We start from the raw sequence: 18,606 nt of genomic DNA on the forward strand, positions 1-18,606 counted from the left end.
TCTTATGGCTTCAGGTCAGGCATGGCCAAGGAATCCTCCTGCTGATTACCACCCATCATCCTCCCTCAGCTGATGAATCAGTACTCCTCCATATTGAAAACCACTTGGAAGGAGCGCTAAGGCTAACAAGGACACAGAATGTACTCTGGGTGGGAGACTTCAATGTCCATCACCAAGAGTGGCATGGTAGCACCACTACTGACTGAGCTGGCCGAATCCTGAAGGACATAGCTGCCAGACTGGGCCTGTGGCAGGAGAGAAAAACATACTTGACCTTGTCCTCGCCAATCTACCCGTCTCAGATGCATCTGTCCATAACAGCATTGGTAGCAACGACCACCGTACATTGTGGAGGCGAAGTCCCATCATCACACTGAGCACATCCCACATTGTGTTGTGGCACTACCACCATGCTAAATGGGATCGATTCAGAACAGATTTTGCAGTTCAAAACTGGGCACCCATGAGGTACTGTGGGCCCTCAGCAGCAGCAGAATTGTATGCCACCACAATCTGTGACCTCATGGCCCGGCATATCACTCACTCTACTATTACCATCAAGCCAGGTGACCAACCCTGGTTCAATGAGGAGCAGCACCAGGCAAACCTAAAAATTAGGTGCCAACCTGGGGAAGCTGCAACATAGGACTAGATGCATGCTAAACAGTGGAAGCAGCATGTTAGACAAAGCTAAGCAATCCCACAATCAACGGATAAGATCAAAGTTCTGCTGTCTTGTCGCATCCAGTCGCAAATGGTGGTGGACAATTAAACAACTAACGAGAGGAGGAGGATCCATGAATATCCCCATGCTCCATGAAGGCGGAGTCCAGCACACGAGTGCAAAAGACAAGGCTGAAGCATTTACAACCATCTTCACTTCATGTTGGCCTCCTCCTGAGCCCCCTATCATCACAGAAGCCAGTCTTCAGGCAATTCGATTCACTCCTCATATCAAGAAACGGCTGAGCGCACAGCAAAGGCTATGGGCCTCGACAACATCCTGGCTACCATGAAGACATGTGCTCCAGAATTAGCCGCCCTCTAGTCAAGCTGTTCCAGTACAGCTAAAACACTGGCATCTACCCAGGTATGTCCTGCCCATAAAAAGCAGGACAAATGCAATCTGACCAATTACTGCCCCATCAGTCTGCTCTGAATCATCAAAGTGATGGAAGGTGTTGACGACAGTACTATCAAGCAGTATTTACTTACCAATGCTCAGTTTGGGTTCCGCCAGGACCACTCGGCTCCAGACCTCATTAAAACCTTGGTCCAAACATAGACAAAAGAGCTGAATTCCAGAGACAAGGTGAGAATAACCACCCTCGACATCAAGGAACCCTAGTAAAATTGAAGTCAATGGGAATCAGGGGAGGGAAATCTCTCCACTGGCTGGAGTCATATCTAGACCAAAGGAAGATGGTTGTGTTTGTTGGAGGTCAATCATCTCAGCCCCAGGACATCGCTGCAGGAGCTCCTCAGGACAGTGTCCGAGGCCCAACCATTTTCAGCTGCTTCATCAATGACCTTCCCTCCATCATAAGGTCAGACGTGGATATGTTCGCTGATGATTGTAGTGTTCAGTTCTATTCGCAACTCCTCAGATAATGAAACAGTCCATGCTTGCATGCAGCAAGATCTGGACGGCATTCAGGCTTGGGCTGATAAGTGGCAAGTAACATCCATGCCACACAACTGCTAGACAATGACTAGTTCCAACAAGTGAGAATCTAACCACTGCCCCTTGACATTCAACGGCATTACCATCGCCAAATCCACCAGCATCAACATCCTGGAGAATCACCATTGACCAGAAACTTAACTGGATCAGCCACATAAATACTGTGGCTACAGGAGGTCAGAGGCTGGATATTCTGTGGCAAGCATCTCACCTCCTGACTCCCCAAAGCCTTTCTGCCATCTACAAGGCACAAGTCAGTAGTGTGATGGAATATCTCTACTTGCCTGGTTGAGTGCAGCTCCAACAACACAAGAAGCTCAACACCTTCCAGGACAAAGCAGCCTGCTTGATTGTCCACCTTAAACATTCATTCACTCCACCACCAGCGCACCATGGCTGCTGTGTGTACCATCTACAAGATGCACTGCAGCAGCTTGCCAAAGCTTCTTCGACAGCACCTCCCAAACCCACGACCTCTACTACCTAAAAAAGGACAAGGACAGCAGGTGCAAGTTGCACTTGCCACTTCACCTGCAAGTTCCCCTCAGTTACACACCATCCCGACTTGGAAATATGTTGCCATTCATTCATAGTCACTGGGTCAAAATCCTGAAACTCCCTCCCGAACAGCACTATGGGAGGACCTTCACCACGTAGACTGCAGCGGTTCAAAGTGGCTCACCACCTCCTTCTCAAGGGTAATTAGGGATGGGCAATAAATACTGGCCTTGCCAGTGACACCCACATCCCAGGAACGAATGAAAAAAAAAGGTTTCCCAAGCAACCTATTCCCTGTGTTTTATTCTCTGTAAAAGCTGTCTGAATTCCTTCCCTCCAAATTTTCTGAAAATTATGCTGTTTAATTCTCTGAAAATGTCTAGATCAGCTTCATCAATCCTCTTCATAATTTTGAATACTTGCTTTAAGTCACCTCAGTCTTTTTAAAAAAAGATAAATCGTGCAACTTCCTTAGCTCTTCCTCAAAACATTTAAGACCTGTGCTAGGAACTAAATGCAGTCTAAAAACTTGTGTCTACCCAAACTGAAGAGGTATTTTGCTTATCGTTCCATTGTGCTTTGCTTGTAGGTTTAAGTGCAAATCTGGTCTGATTTAAGAGTGACCAGTGCTTAAAAAGGATAGCAAGTATGAGAATATACATTTTCTTTAAAGATTGAGAGGCAGGGAAAAGAAACACAAAAAGCAGAGCAAGTTACACAGGTGATACTCTGATTTTCTCCAAGCCAGTTAGACAGCGCCAGTTCAGAGACCTGAAAGCAGGTTGGCTGAATTGTATTTTGGCCAGAAAAATAGCATGCATGTTTTATACTGGTCCATACGGCCCCATCACTTACCAGCTAGATAGGGCTTGTAAAAAAAAAAAACTGAATTCCTACTGATTCACCAAACATCCACATTGAATTCAGCTTAGCATTGTAGCTCTGAAAAATCTGCATTCAGATATCCGAATGCATTTTTTTTTTAAATGCAAGAGTATTCAAACTCAATTTAGTATAATTGTGTAACTAAAGTTAAGCAATTGAGCACGTCTAAACTAAAACGATTAAATAAAAAGGTACGCAAGGGTTTCACTTGATTGGTAACTTTTTATTAACACAAAATAAAATTTCCCTGCCACAAATAGGGCAGTCTTACAGATTTCAGGATAAACTCATTGGTACCCAAATAAAGACTATGCAAATAAAGTGAAATCAGTTTTAACACAAATTACAACAGAATCAACACATTGTATACATGACCAAATGTGGGCAGCCATGAGCTGGATTAGTGTGAGGATGAGCTACAAGCATGGCATTTAAGTAAAAGATACAAGTGAGAATGTTGTGTGTTCAAGAGGAATCTCTCAGTACTGCAATTGACCTTTGCTTATGTAAAATAAACAACTAGACAGCACTATTGTTAGCTGCTCATCATCGTGATAGAAGATTCAAAGTTTTTTGGCACTAGGTGTAAGCAGTCGAAACAGCTCTTTTCTATATTGCCGTACATGATAGTCCTCCCTCTCTTTCCCTACCCCCCCCAAAAAAAGCTGGAGAAGGGACCAAGATTTTTCCAAGTATAATAGGAGGAAAAATCGAAGCAATAATCAAAATCAAAAAGGTCAAATTAAGACCAGTAAAGGAGTTTTTCCTAGCTGAATCCTAATGGATGAGTTTAAAATTTAAGCAGCACTTATTTTGCATAATAGTGAACATTCTTACAATTTTGCTGCTAGTTATGTTTTAAGATACTTACAACTATATTTAACTTGTGACAGAAGATTGCAGTTTAAACACACAATTCTCTGCCTTTTATACAAAATGCATATTACACTGCTGATGGCATTGCCACTCAAAATAATTTGCATAGCATTTAAAGTCTTTCAGTGAGTGAAAGGACATCAGTAATGAGTAATGTCAGTCTATGCTTTGAGCAATTGTAAAATTTGACATTACCCCCCACGACACAATTTCCAGTGGAGTTTCCTCTCAACACCCCGCCCCGCCCGCAAAGAATCTGTGATTCTATAGCAACGTTTTTGATGTTTGAAGCTTTTGTCAATCAATTGGAAATCAAGGTTCCTATTACTGAAAGTTTTGGTTCACATTGGTGTGTAAGGCAGAACGCTACTTGTGTTATCCTCAGATATATTTTGACTGTGACACAACCCCATAATGGAGTCAAAAATAAAAAATTGTAAATATGGGCAAACGTAGACAACAATGAACTATTAGTGTGAAAATTGGCTACTGATGTAGAACTAAAAGATGCAAGGGAGAATTTTGTTTATATACATATTCATTTTGAGTTTAGTACATTTTTCTGAGGTTGTGCATTGAGAGACTGGTAAAAAGGGACAAAGAATATCCATTTTCTTGACTTTTCCACTCCGAGAAAAGTCTGCATCCTAAGTTTTTACTGGGAAAGACCCGGTTCCTTTTAAAATGGTGAAAACTAAAATAAATGGATTAAGGAACCTCTTTAAATCCCCTGAACTGCTAGGATTTAATTTTTGAAAAACACTTTACAAGAATCTCGCTCACATTTTGAGACACATTTGTACTTCTCAAGCAGATACAAGGTTTTGGCCAAGTGCCAAGTATAGTTGTAGAGATGTTGGCATCACAACTCCAACAATTACAGATTCAAATACAAGTGCTCTTCGACATCAAAGCCAATGATCCATTTCATTAGCTCTTGGCCAGAGATAAGAGGAAGCTCACTCGATGGAAAAGCTAACAATGGCCAACATGCAAAACTACTATATATTCTATTGGCATGGGTTTTGAAATCTTAGCAATATTTATATATGTCACTCGCTCTTGGGTGAAAGCAATGAGTCATAAGCTTAAGCAGTAAATACATAATTCATCCCCCAAACCAGGACCCTCTACTTCATTAAAATTGCTCAGCCCCACAATTGTCTATTTGAAGGTTTAAGCAAGTTCATAAAATGTACATGCCAAAAATAAGAATCTAATGGAAATTATATTACAATAAATGTTAAAGTTAAAATATTCAATATAAAAAAACAAAATCAGGTGTAGTAAAATGTACTTAATTGATTGTGGTGCACTGACTTTATATACACACATTTGCAGCTATAGTGTAAACAAAGAAAATTTACAACATGGAGATGATAAATTGAGCCGTCCTGAAGACTGGAAAAAAAAAGGGGAAAAAATTCTTTACAAAGTGTTTTTTGTGTTCAACCCATCTATTATTTTTTAGTTTTGGAACACTCCTACCAAACCAAATAAAAACATGGTTGAGTTAAATAAACAATGTGCCCTAACCCTAATTTCAAGAAACCTCCTCGTATGACATTTGCACAACAGCCATCTCTTCTGATTTTAAGTAAGCAATTGAATACCAATACAAGTGCCTAATTAATTTTTGTGCAGCAAGTTCCTGCCAGTTAGTACCCATAAAATGTGGCAGAGGCCTTTCATCCCACCAGCCAAACCTGTCAAGGAGCATCTATTTAAACACATGAAAATTACATTAAACATTTTAACTAGAATAACTGTAACATATTTTGATTACATATTATGGCCACTCAACTTAAAAGAAAAATATTTGAAGACAATCTAAATTTCCCCTTTCTAAGCTAAGTATGCTTTGTATTAAAGGTTTAAACTGGCATTATGTGATCAAAAATAATTCTGCATTGTGTTTAAATGGAGAGTCATCCCTTCTGTTCAGTAGCTGCAACTGAAGTTCAACAATCTTTAAAATCAGAGATTTGAAAGCCAGTCACCATTAAATGGAACCAATAGTAATCATCTTGAAAGACTCTCAGCAAAGGCAATATAATAGAAGCAATTTCAATTAGGAATCCAAACTGGAAAGATGATCCACAACAAGATGTAAAATCCCAGTGGCAGTCACCCACGAAAGACCATTGTACAACTGATCAATTATTTTGGGCTGCATTAACATGAAATTTCCTACTAGTGAAACAACCTTTATAACAGCATCAACAATGGGATTGCCTAAAAATAACTCGTGTCGAAGATCTTCTGATTGAAGCCTTGTGTTGAATTTACCCAATGCATTAATAAGTTTCTCAAAGCCAAATAAGTGCCTTTGGAGTATGCTTTTCAACAAAGGCAAAATAATTCCAGTACTGCTGGGTGTCTCACCTGCAGCATAAACAAGAATTCCCAGTGAGGAAGAGTGGTATATGGAGGTTTGCTTTACTGGATTGAATTTGGAGTGCTAGATAACTGTTGACCTCAATTTTGCAGAAAGTTCACTTCAATTGCTTAGGTAGAAACTGAGTACACAAGAGGCTTTTTTTTCCCCCAGTTACAGATCAGTTCACTTCAATTTTGCCTGAGTATACCTTCATGCACATTCTGAAGTTGTTTAGATTTTACAAAAGCCCACAGATGTCAGCACCAAACATATCAAGTATTGACATGAAATGGGTCATTACTAAAAACACTTTTAAGTTTTACATCCTGAATGAACTATTAAAATTATATTATTCGTCCTGTACTCAACAGAAAAACATTTTCAGTATCAAAGCTTTATTATTGTTCAGTTTATGATGACAGGCACTGAAATACTTTTTGTAATGTAATATAAAGTGTGGATTCAGGATGTTACCTTTAGAACAGAGTTAACCCTCCCTCATGCCACTTCCAGGAATTTCCATGATCTTGAGTGAGAGTTGACTGACAGGATTTAGCCGGTGGACTAAAGATCAATAACCCATTAATTATTAGAATTTAAAACACATGATCTTAGAAATCATTTTAAAATGAAAATAGCAATACATTGCAAAACCTTTGCATCCCAAAGATAAAGGTTGCTGTCCCTTTGCATTTTGTGAAGCATACAATAATTTGATTGCTACTCTTAAAAACATTTTTTTTTAAACTGAAGGGAAAAAAGCCTTCTGAATATAAACATTTATTAATTCAGAACATCCAGTTTCTGATATATGCAGCTAGATACAGAAACCAATGGCATGCGGTTCTTCAGAGGTCAGGAGAGGAGGGGCACGAATACTGGTAAGGTCCATTAACCTGTGAACAAAATGTAGGGAGATAGTCATTACAACTTCCTCCAATTTAGATTTTCTTTTTTCTGCTATCCAATTCATTCTTTAGAAAGACGAGACAGTGCTCAAAAGCCTTTTCCTTTAGTGCACCAACAGAAGACACATATTGCTAAAATATTCCCTTTATAATGCACCTGACTGCATGTAGTTCCTATTTATTCAGAAGGGTTGTTGCTAAAGTCTCAGTCACACCATTAAAAAAAAACCCAACTAGACAAGCTTTCCATGGTAATTAAGAACTTAACATTTAGGAGCAGGAGTAGGCCATACAGCCCTTTGAGCCTGTCCCGCCATTCAATAAGATCATGGCTGATCTTCGACCTCAACTCCACTTTCCTGCCCGATCCCCATATCCCTTGATTCACCTAGAGGCCAAAAATCTATTTCAGCCTTGAATATACTCAATGGCTCAGCATTCAGAGTTTTTGGGGGTAGAGAATTCCAAAGATTTCCAATCCCCTGAGTTAAGAAATTCTTTCTCATCTCAGTCTTAAATGACCAGCCCTTATCCTGAGACTATGGCCCCTAGTTCTAGATTCTCTAGCCAGGGGAAGCAACCTCTCAGTATCTACCCTGTCAATCCCCTTCAGTATCTTATATGTTTTAATGAGATCACCCCTCATTCTTCTAAACTTCAGCATATAGGCACAATCTACTCAACCTCTCCTCATAGGACAACCCTTTCATCCCAGGAATTAATCTAGTGAACCATTGCTGCACCGCCTTCAAGGCAAACATGTCCTTCCTCAGTTAAGGAGGCCAAAACTGTGCACAATACTCCAGGTGTAGTCTCACCAAAGCCCTGTACAATTGTAGTAAGACTGCCGTACTCTTGTACTCCAACCCCCTTGCAATACAGGCCAACATGCCTTCCTAATTACTTGCTGTACCTGCGCATTTCTTGTACAAGGACACCTAAATCTCTCTGAACGCCAACATTTAATAGTTTCTCCCCATTTAAAAATATTTTGTTTTTCTATTCTTCCGACCAGATTGAAAAACCTCATTTCCCCACATTATGCTCCATCTGCCACTTTATTGCCCACTCACTTAACCTGTCTATATCCCTTTGCAGGCTCTTTGTGTCCTCCTCACGCTTAGTTTCCCACCCAGCTTTTTATCAGCAAAATTATATACATTGCACTCGGTCCCTTCATCCAAGTCATTAATATAGATTGTAAATATCTGAGGCCCAAGCACTGATCCTTGCGGCACCCCGCTAGTTACATCCTGCCAACCAGAAAATGACCTATTTATCCCTACTTTGTTTTCTGTCCATTAACCAATTCTATACCGATGCTAATATATCACCTTCAAAGTAAAAGCCCATGGGAATCCAGGGCAAAGTGGCAAGTTGGATCCAAAATTGGCTCAAATGCAGGAAGCAGAGGGTAATGGTTGATGTGTGTTTTTGTGACTGAAAGGCCGTTTCCAATGGGGGTCCGCAGGGCTCAGTATTAGGTCCCTTGCTTTTTGTGGTATACATCAATGATTTAGACTTGAATATAGGGGGTATGATTAAGAAGTTTACATTGCCTAATGCAGTTTCTGAGGAGAAAGAGCAAACCAATCACATTGGAATCGCCTTCTAAGCACCACCCCCACCCCCAGCCTGCTCACAAACCAGCACTAAATGGGCCAGTGGGAAAGTAATAACCGGAGTGGAGTGGAGAGTGGAGAGCACCAGTTCCAACTGTCACAGGAGAGAGAGTGGAGAGCACCATTCCAACAGTCACAGGACGGGAGAGTGGAGAGCACCAGTTCAAATTGTCACAGGAGAGAAAGTGGAGAGTACCAGTTCAAATTGTCACAGGAGCATCCAGTCGTGCCCCGGTAGCTGCCCCCAAAGGAAGTGGAGTGTGGGAAATTGCACTCCGCTTCCATTGAGGGGTGGTAAGGCCAATTCTGCAGCAGGAGCAGGACTTCCACGCTGGGGGCTAAAATTCCCTGCCCCAGAAGGTTACCGCCTCCAAGATGGGAGCCTATGCGGGGAGGCAGAGGGTAGTTGAGGGGAGACGGGGGCGGGGATGGAGGGGAGAGTGGTGGAAGTGGGGTGCGGAGAAACCCAGGGCAGGGGACAGGAGGGGCCACATTGCAGCGGACCTGGGAGCTCTGTGCCTCGGTGCGGGGAGTGTTCAGAGTGGTGTGGACGGGTTGACTGCGCAGATGGCGGTTGGTGGATGTGGTGTGGTTGACGTCGCGGGGGCGTGGCTCCGGGGTGGCTGGGGTTGGAGGCGTTTGGCATTTGGAAAGGATTCTGACGGGACAGGACGGGTTGGGTGCGGGGGTTGTGTTCCCGGTGTTGGGTGGGCTGTTTGGGGCTGGGATTGGGAGAGACTTCTTCACTCGGGGAGTTGTTGGCCTATGGGGTTCCCTGCCGCGGAGAGTTGTTGATGCCAGTTCATTGGATGTGTTCAGGACGGAGTTGGATGTGGTCCTTGCAGCTGGGGGGGTCGGGGGGTGTGGAGGGAGTGGGGGGGGGGGGGGGAAGGTGCTGGGGTGGGTGATCAGCTATGATCTTGTTGAATGGCAGTGCAGGCTCGAAGGGCTGAATGTCCTACTCCTGCACCTATTTTCTATGTTTCTATAATACTAAAATTGGCTGCGTGGTTGATAATGAAGAAAGCTATAGATTGCAGGAAGACATAAATCAACTGGTCAGGTGGGCAGAACAGTGGCAAATGAAATTTGATTCGGAGAAGTGTGAAGTAATGCATTTGGGAAGGGCTAACAAGGAAAGGAAATACACATTAAATGATAGGACACTGAAGTGTAGAGGAACAAAGGGACCTTGGAGTGCATGTCTACAGATCCCTGAAGATAGCAGGCCAGGTAGATAAGATGGTTAAAAAGGCATACGGTATGCTTGTATTCTATGTCTCGGCTAATAAAGACAAGAGCTTGAACTGTGTAAAGCACTGGTTAGGCCACAGCTGGAGTAGTGTGTGTAGTTTTGGTCACTGCATTACAGGAAGGATGAGATTGCACTGGAAAGGGTAGAGGAGATTTACGAGGACGTTGTCGGGAGTGGAGAATCTTAGCTGTGAGGACAGATTGGATAGGCTGGGTTTATTTTCCTTGGAACAGAGGAGGCTGAAGAGAGACCTCATTGAAGTGTATAAAATGATGAGGGGCCTAGATACAGTGGATAGAAAGGACCCATTTCCCTTAGCAAAGGGGTCCACACAACCAGGAGGAATAAAGTTAAGCTCATTGGTAGAAGGTTTAGAGGGGATTTGAGGGGAAATATCTTCCCCCAGAGGGTTGTGGAGGTCTGGAACTCACTGCCTGAAAGGGTGGTAGAGACAGAAACCCTCACCACATTTAAAAAGGTATTCGGATGTGCACTTGAAGTGCTGTAACCTGCAGGACTACGGACCTAGGGCTGGAAAGTGGGTTAGGGTGGATAGCCTCTTGTTGGCCGGCATGGACACGATAGGCCGAAATGGCCTCCTTCCGTGCTGTAAATTTCTATGATTCTAACCCCACAAGTCTTTTTCTTGTGTAGCCACCTTTCATGTGGCACCTTATCGAATGCCTTTTGGAAATCCAAATATACTACATCGACATGTTCCCTTTTATCTACCCTGCTAGTTACATGATCAAAAAACTGTTACACGATTTCCCTTTCAGAAAACTATGCTGACTCTGCCTAATCATATGATTTTCTAATTGGCCTGTTACAACTTCCTTGATAAATGGATTTCAGCATTTTCCTGATGACTGATGTCAGGCTAACAGCCCTGTTGTTCCCCATTTTCTCTCTTCCCTCCTTCCTTGAATAGCAAGATTACAATTGCTACCTTCCAATCCACTGGGACTGTTCTAGAATCTAGGGAATTTTGGAAGATCACAACCAATGCATCCACTATCTCTGCAGCCACCTCTTTTAGAACACCAAGATGTAGGCCATCGGGTCCAGGTCGGTTTTTAGACCCATTAGTTTCTCAAATACTTTTTCTCTACTGATATTAATTACTTTAAGTTCCTCACTCTTATTAGCCTCTTGGCTCCCCACTATTTTTGGTATGCTTTTTGTGCCTTCCACTGTGAAGACGTACAAAATATATATATTTTTTTTTAAGTCTCTGCCATTTCCTTATTCCCCATTATAATTTTACCAATCTCAGCCTCCAAGGGACCGAAGCTTAGTTTTGCTACTTACTTTCTTTTTACATGCTTTTAGCTCTTACAATCGCTATAGTTTTGTGGTAACTACAGAGTTACTGGACAACATTACAGTAAGATAGATTATTTTCATTTGTAAGGTTTTTTCTTTCCACTTTAATAAGTCTAGGATTTTCACATCTCCCATAAAACCCTCGAAGTATTTTTTCCATGGAAAGAATACCTTTATCGATCAAGATTTTTAAGCCAACAGTACCCATACTGTTGTTTAATCACTAGTTCATATTCTGCACAAGCAACTCATTTTTCAGTCCACTATTCTTCTTCAGACAAATTGCCAAACCAGGCCGTAGCAGCTCAGCAACACACCAGCTCTAGGGATAGGTTTACAGTGAAACCTAGGTTTTCTGGGAACATCATGCTTAACCCGGTTAGTCTTAGATTATAGTACGGTAGTGTCATGGTTATGTTACTGGACTACTAATCGACAGAACAGGAGTTCAAATCCTACCCCAGCAGTTTGAGAATTTAAATTCATTTTTTTTTAAATCATGGAAATAAAAAGCAGGTATTAGTAAAAAGTGACCATGAAGCTGTCAGATTGTCGAAAGAGCCCAAGCCTAATGTCCTTCAGGGAATGAAACCACCCTTACTGGTTCATTTGTATGTGAATGCAGTTCCACACCAGTGTGGTTGACTCCTGTCATCTAATGTAGTCTAGCAAGCCACTCAGTTGTACCAAACCATTATTTCAGGGCAACTTGGGTTGGGCAATAAATGTCAGCCATCCCAATCACAAAAATGAATTTAAAACAAATTTCAAGATCCATTAGATTCTACTTCTAGATATGAGAAAGCCAGTCTATACTTAGGAAAATTGCGAAGGTTGATTAATGCTTAATTTCTTCCCTGGAAATTTAAGTGAAGATATGCAGTTGTCACAGAATACGACCCCAAAACCAGTTAAAAAACCCAGAAAATACCATTACCCTTTGTGATAAAATGGATTTGGACTAATCCAATCACCATAAATGAATAACCGTGATTCAAATAGACAAGACTGCAATCCCCAAAATAGTGGCAAAAGTTCCAAAATGCCATGGAATAAAAAAAAAACAAATGACTTATTCAGTCACTGCAAACCAGTTGCCCTGAGATTATGTGAATTTAGGGCTACATTCTGGCAATGGTTTAGTTCTACTCTATCATTTTTAAATTAGTTCTATTCAAAACAAGTAATTCAGAAGCATCAATAAAGTAATGTGAACTACGATTTGTCTCATTGTGAGCTTATAGATTAATACTGAATAGCAAATCTTGTTCAAAAATTATTGGCCCTGAAATTCCGGTCGGAGGCTTCTTTCGGATGAATGCCTCCGACCGGAGAATTTTTACGAATTTACCTGGTGGTCCCGGAGGAGCGTGGGATTCCATTGGGGAGGCCTTCTCTTCCCGCGCTGCGAAGCGCGCTCCCATTCTCCAAGTTCCCACGCAGAAGGTGCAGCCATGTGTGACTGCTCAACCAATCAGGTTCAGTATTCCTCAGCTTTCTTATTAATAGCAATGAAAACTTCGTTATCTACGAGTTCTCATTGCTATTAATGAGAAAAAAAAACAAACACTAAACACCATAACAAAAAATAAAAAACACACCTCACATAATTAAAATTAATTGAAATTAAAGTCTTAAAAAAAAAATCAGAATTGTTTTTTTCTAAGTTTATTTTAAACCATAATTTAAAAAACATACCGTAGTGGGCAGGGTTTTTAAACCAATAAAATGTGTTTTTAAAAAATTTAATTTAATTATGTTTTTGTATGTTATAAAACTCTTACACCTGCTTTTATCATCAGGCGCAAGAGTTTTGAGGACATTTGCTGGGCAAGATATGGGTAAATACCGTAATCGTGCCCTTGCAAATGTCCTCGCTCCTGAGATACGGAAGATCTGTCGAGCTCCAGCTTGACAGATTGAAAAACCAAGTTTTCAGTGCATGCGCATTGTGCGCTGAAAACCGGCTTTTGCGATGCCTTCCTGGGTCCATGCACACTCCATACAGACCTGGGGAGGCCTGGATTTCCAGGCCATTAATCTGGCCTGGAATTATCAGCAGCAGCAGCTTTGGAAGTTTTTGTAGTGGAGCAATGAGACGCCCTTCAGAGAGACTATAAGTTTAAGTCTTTGCTTCGACCAAAATTGGACTCGCTTTTTCTCAGATAAATTCAAGAAAGTTATCAGGCAAATTGCATTATCTATTCTTTCATGTGTGAAAGGTGTGGTGTTATAACTGTCACTGTGCTGGACATGCAAGTGAGCTAAAATAGAGATAGCCATTAACCCAGGATGCTTTCTTTTTAATTGGTAATGCAAATTCAGCTCCTTCACACTGAAACTCAGGAACTTCACCACACCAGTTACTCAGATGCCCCCCACCCTTGATAATTTACCAGTTTACTCTACTATAGAGTGAGGAGACACGAGTGCTTTTTCCATATGCCAAGTTTCTTGGTAAGGAGGCACTGGGTACAGACTAAGGATAAAGTAAAAAGATTGAGGACACCTGCAGGTTGGCTCACAGAAGACCAGTCACAGATTTGGTAGCAGGGAACCTGCATTTCTTCTTGACGCAAGAAATTGTGAATTACTGCAAATGTAGATATTGTGCAACACCTCAGTCAGGTTTTATTCTTGTTGGAAGTAAAACCTTTCATTCCCCAACTTTAACCAATGCTTCTGACATGTCTCCTATATGGCACAAAATTCCTTTAACTAAATTGAGTTTTACCAAACTGAAGACCACAAGTGAAAAAAAACAAGCAAATGCTGAAGGATGTGGAACTAGACAACAGATTTTCAAATTCTGAAAAAAAAAACTGAACATCCACAAAGAAACAATTTTAATAAGATTAAAATGCAATACAGGTACTACTTTCTCCAAGAAAAAAGTTTAGACAAAGTAATAGGACAGAGTAATCTGTTGATTTACCCTAGCATCGTACTCCAGTACAAAGGGCGGAATGTCAATCTGCTCTGGGGAAATGAGAGCAAACAACTGAGGGAGGGTCTCAACATGGTGAACTTTATCCTTTAACCCCGAGACAGAAAAGGTTGTGAACATCCAGGTCATCACCTAGGTAAGCAGGAACAAAGTGAGCCATGAGTTTGAAATCTCCAAAATTTGTTTTTAATTATAGTTTAGTCATATTAGCAATTAGACTGAAAATAGATTGTAATGGTAACATTCTGATGTTAATTTTATTCTGCAAAGTTCTACTGGAGCTTTAAAACATTTGAAAGTGCACATTTGAAAACACAGAGCACGCAATTAAGCAGTGGAAACAAGATAAATGAGCAACAATTTTTCTTTGAAAGGTATTTCTCTATTAATTGTCTTTGAACAATTAGCTTCTGGGGGCTGTCAAGTGTACTTGTAGCCCTTCCTATTTTGTCATTTTTTAAATGCAGAGATTGATCTCATTTTAATGATGCCATAATTTTTTAGTGTTTAGGTTTTCAATTGGCTAAAAAGATAGCTTCAGCAGCTGCTCTCCAGCCATATTGAATTTTTGGAAGTTGCCGTGGGAGCCACGAGCAAGAAGCCATGTTGAAGTTTTGTTGCCGTGAGAGTCAGGAGCAAGAAAACAAGGCCAGTCAAGCCTATTTTTTTTTTAAAAAAGGAAAAAGCAAAGCAAAGATATGTTAGATTACACTTTAGAAAGTTAAAAATATAATTAGGAGAAAGAGAATTGGGGAGGGAGAAAGTAAACAGGATAAGCAGAATTTAGGTATTTAAATTTATTTGCCAATTTAAAAATCCAAACTAAAAGAGCAAACAGCTCTTCTGTAGCAATAGATCATTCAATTGTGCAGCCACCTTACCAAGATGCAAAGCAGTTTTTTGGAATGACAAGTGGACAAATTAGACAAACGTTTGGAATAAGGTGGTCCTCCTTCCTGGTCATTAGGGCTCCTAAATTTACCAACTTCCCATTTGGCTAGAGAAGTTTATTGAGTAATTGGTAATTACCTATTTGGGAACTACGCCAAAGTAAAAACATTAAACAGAAATACATAAACCGAACAGAGAACATTCTGGAGACTAAATATTCTTGCTACAATTTGTAGATACTACAGCAGAGCTTCAAAATAATATGGATGTTCTGATCCCATGGAGGTGAAATTGGGCTCCTGTCCGTCTACCGTTAGCGCCTGCGGGGGCTCTAATGTGGTACAAATAGGTTTTGACTGGGGGGGGGGGGGGAAAAGAGATGCTACCGGCTCCTGTGAATTTGCGCGGGAGTTAGTGGAGGTGCAAAACCAGTAGCGCCCCGGACCACTGCACCGATGAAGATGTCATCGCTGTGCACAGCGCCCCATTTTTGCCTCACAGTGGCCCGTTTTCACCCTGCAGCAGAAATTGGGCAGTGCCCCGTGAGGCTGCCGCGGGCGATACCAGCGCCAGCCCTCATGGGTTGCGAACCGGGCTGCAATCCGCTCGCGGTGTGAAAATTAAAGGGGAGGTGCACGTTGCCTTACCAGTCCGGCCTGCTGTGCTTTTTTCCGCGGGGTCTATGTTGCGATGGTGCAGCCCGGCATTCCACTTCTGTGCCGAGCTGTGGCTACGGCACCCCACATCCCTGGTGGCCTAGTGAAGGCCTCTTACCAAATTTCAACCCCATGTTTGGAATGTATAAGAGTTATCAATGACTAAATAAGACTTTTGTCGACAGTTTATTTGAAAACTGATGTCTTGAAAAACAAATGCAGTAAATAATACTGTACTACTGCTCATCTTGTAACTTCAGTTTTCCTAATTTTGGATTCTACCACAGATGTTCTCTAATTTGTCACATCTTCCAGTATAGTATCACTGGCAAGTCTATTACACAAAAACCCATACCTTAGACCGAAATGTTGGATGTACAAAGTAAAATGCTTTCATGTTTTTCTTGAACCTGCAGAAAAATAAAGGGAAATATTAATCAAGAAGCTTCCACCCCTACATCTTAACTCCCTCTGAAGGTTGACTTACTTAGCACTGTATGAAACAGTATGATGTGGACTGCTCCATAAGAAATACATCAATTTCTCTCTGTACGAATAGCAATAATCAGTTTTAACTTACAGGATGACCTGGCCAGTTTCTTTTTCCTACAATGACTCCTTGCCAAAAAATCTAACAGATGTTAAAAGGAGAGCGAGCATAATTCTGTAAATCAAATACAGCTGCAGTGTCCCGAATCCGGAACCCTCGGGACCGAGGCCATTCCAGATTTTGCATTTTGCCGGATTTGGAACATCTTTCTGATGTCAGGAATCCGGAAACACCCGAGCCCAGGTTCGGATATTTCTGGATTTCAGAATACCAGAAAGGAGGAGGGGGGGGGGGGGGGGGGAGAAGAAGGGGTCGCTGGATGGGGCCCTGCCGCTGCAGACCTGATTGGGCGTGGGCCCCGCTGCCGCGGAAGTGTTTCTTGTCTAGCTCGAGGTAGATGGGGTCAGGCAGCCGAGGAAGGGGGGCCAGGGCGAGGGAGGGCCCCGCGAATTCGGGGCGGGGTGAAGTCGGTTCCCCAAAGCGGGGTGGTTTGGGGGGGGGGGGGGGGGGGAAAAAGAGTCCGGATAATCGGAATATTTTCCGGTTTCTGGACGACCCCGCCACGGATCGGCCCAGTGTCCGGATTCTGGAACATTCTGGATTTTGGAGATCGAACTTGTACCTGAAAATCACATCTCGGAATTCAAAAATTACACAAACTGATTAACTATTTCATGCAAATTACTAGAGCTTCTGTATCTTCAATCAAAACATTATAAAAGTGAATTACATTTAATTTAACTGAAATATTAGTCATATACTGCTTTGACCTTATCCTGCACCTATAATCTACTTTCCTCCAACCGTTCATTCCTTTACAAAATTGTTGAACATGTTACCTCCCAAATCCGTGCCCATCTATCCCACAACTACACGTTTGAATCTCTCCAATCAGGTTTCCACCCCTGCCACAGCACTGAAAAGGCCTGAATTAGTCACAAATGACATCAGATGTGACTGTAACCATGGTACACTGTCTCCTCGACCTTTCTACAGCCTTTCACATGGTTGATTATACCATCACTCTCCAATACTTCTGTTGTCCAGCTGAGTGGGATTGCTCTCGCTTGGTTCCACTCTTATCTCTGATCATAGCCAGAGTATCTCCAGCAACAGCATCTCTTCCTGCCCCCACACTGTTATCTTCGGAGTCCCCAAGTATCCATCCTAGTCCCCTCCTCTTTTTCCCCTTCGGATATCATCTGCAGACATGGAGTATGCTAAAGGCTCTTCCTCTATACCATCTCTCTTGATCCCGCCACCCCAGTGTATGTTGTCAGTCTGTCCGATATCCATTTTGGGAAAAGTCACAATTTCCTCCAGCTAAACATTGGGAAGACTGAGGCCATCATCTTCAGGTTGTCATAAACTCTGTGCCCTCCTCACTGATTCCATGCCCCTCTTCAGCTACTGTACGAGGCTCAGACGATTTGTAACCTCAGAGTCATACTCAATATCCTAAGTTGAACCTCCAATCCCATATCTTTTCCATTAGAAAGACTACCTATTTCGACCTTCATAATATCACCTGCCTTTACCCCTATCTTGGCCCATTTGCTGTTGAAACCCTTTATCACCTCCAGACTCAATTATTCCAATGCTCTCCTGGCCAAACCTTCTGTAAACTTCAACTCATCCAAAATGTTGCTGCCAATATCCTATCCTGCATCAAGTTGCGCTCACCCATCACCTGTGCTTGCTGACTTACAATAATTTTCCCAATGATTCAAATTTAAATTCTCACCTCACATTCAAATCTCTTCATGGCCATGCCCCTCCCAATCTTACATTCCACCAGAGCTGTTTTTGTCTCTGGCCTCTTGGGTTTCCTCAAGCTTTCCCCACCTTTGGTGGCCGTGCTTTCAGCTGGCTAGGTCCAATGCTCTGGAAACCCTCCCTTAACCCTTCTGCTTCTCCACTTCCCTCTCTTATTTGAAGATCCTTCATAAAACTCATTCATTTTTTGGGAGGTAGGAAGACATAAGTATATGGACACTTTTTTACTGAATAAACCATGGCAAGAGCTGTTCAGTATCTTTTCATTTCATGTGTTATTAGAAATTGGGAATACTAGGAAATCAGAGAAATGGGATTAGAGAGTTCCAAGTTAAAGAGCAAGCACTGGCAC

General features: G+C 41.9%; 1 protein-coding gene across 1 annotated transcript in view; it reads right to left on the minus strand.

Annotated features, from left to right (window-relative positions):
• Positions 1-3,269: 3,269 nt before the first annotated feature.
• The window catches only part of gdap2 (ganglioside induced differentiation associated protein 2), a 59,547-nt gene continuing 44,210 nt past the window's right edge, over positions 3,270-18,606 (minus strand). Inside the window, exons 11-13 of the mRNA XM_070893513.1 lie at positions 16,284-16,338; positions 14,370-14,513; positions 3,270-7,219 (exon numbers count right to left, since the gene is read on the minus strand). Of these exons, the coding sequence (XP_070749614.1) occupies positions 7,172-7,219; positions 14,370-14,513; positions 16,284-16,338 (247 nt within the window). The 3' untranslated portion in view covers positions 3,270-7,171. The remainder of the gene's footprint in view (positions 7,220-14,369; positions 14,514-16,283; positions 16,339-18,606) is intronic.

The sequence above is a fragment of the Pristiophorus japonicus genome, chromosome 11 (assembly GCF_044704955.1).
Source record: "Pristiophorus japonicus isolate sPriJap1 chromosome 11, sPriJap1.hap1, whole genome shotgun sequence".
Taxonomy (NCBI): domain Eukaryota; kingdom Metazoa; phylum Chordata; class Chondrichthyes; family Pristiophoridae; genus Pristiophorus; species Pristiophorus japonicus.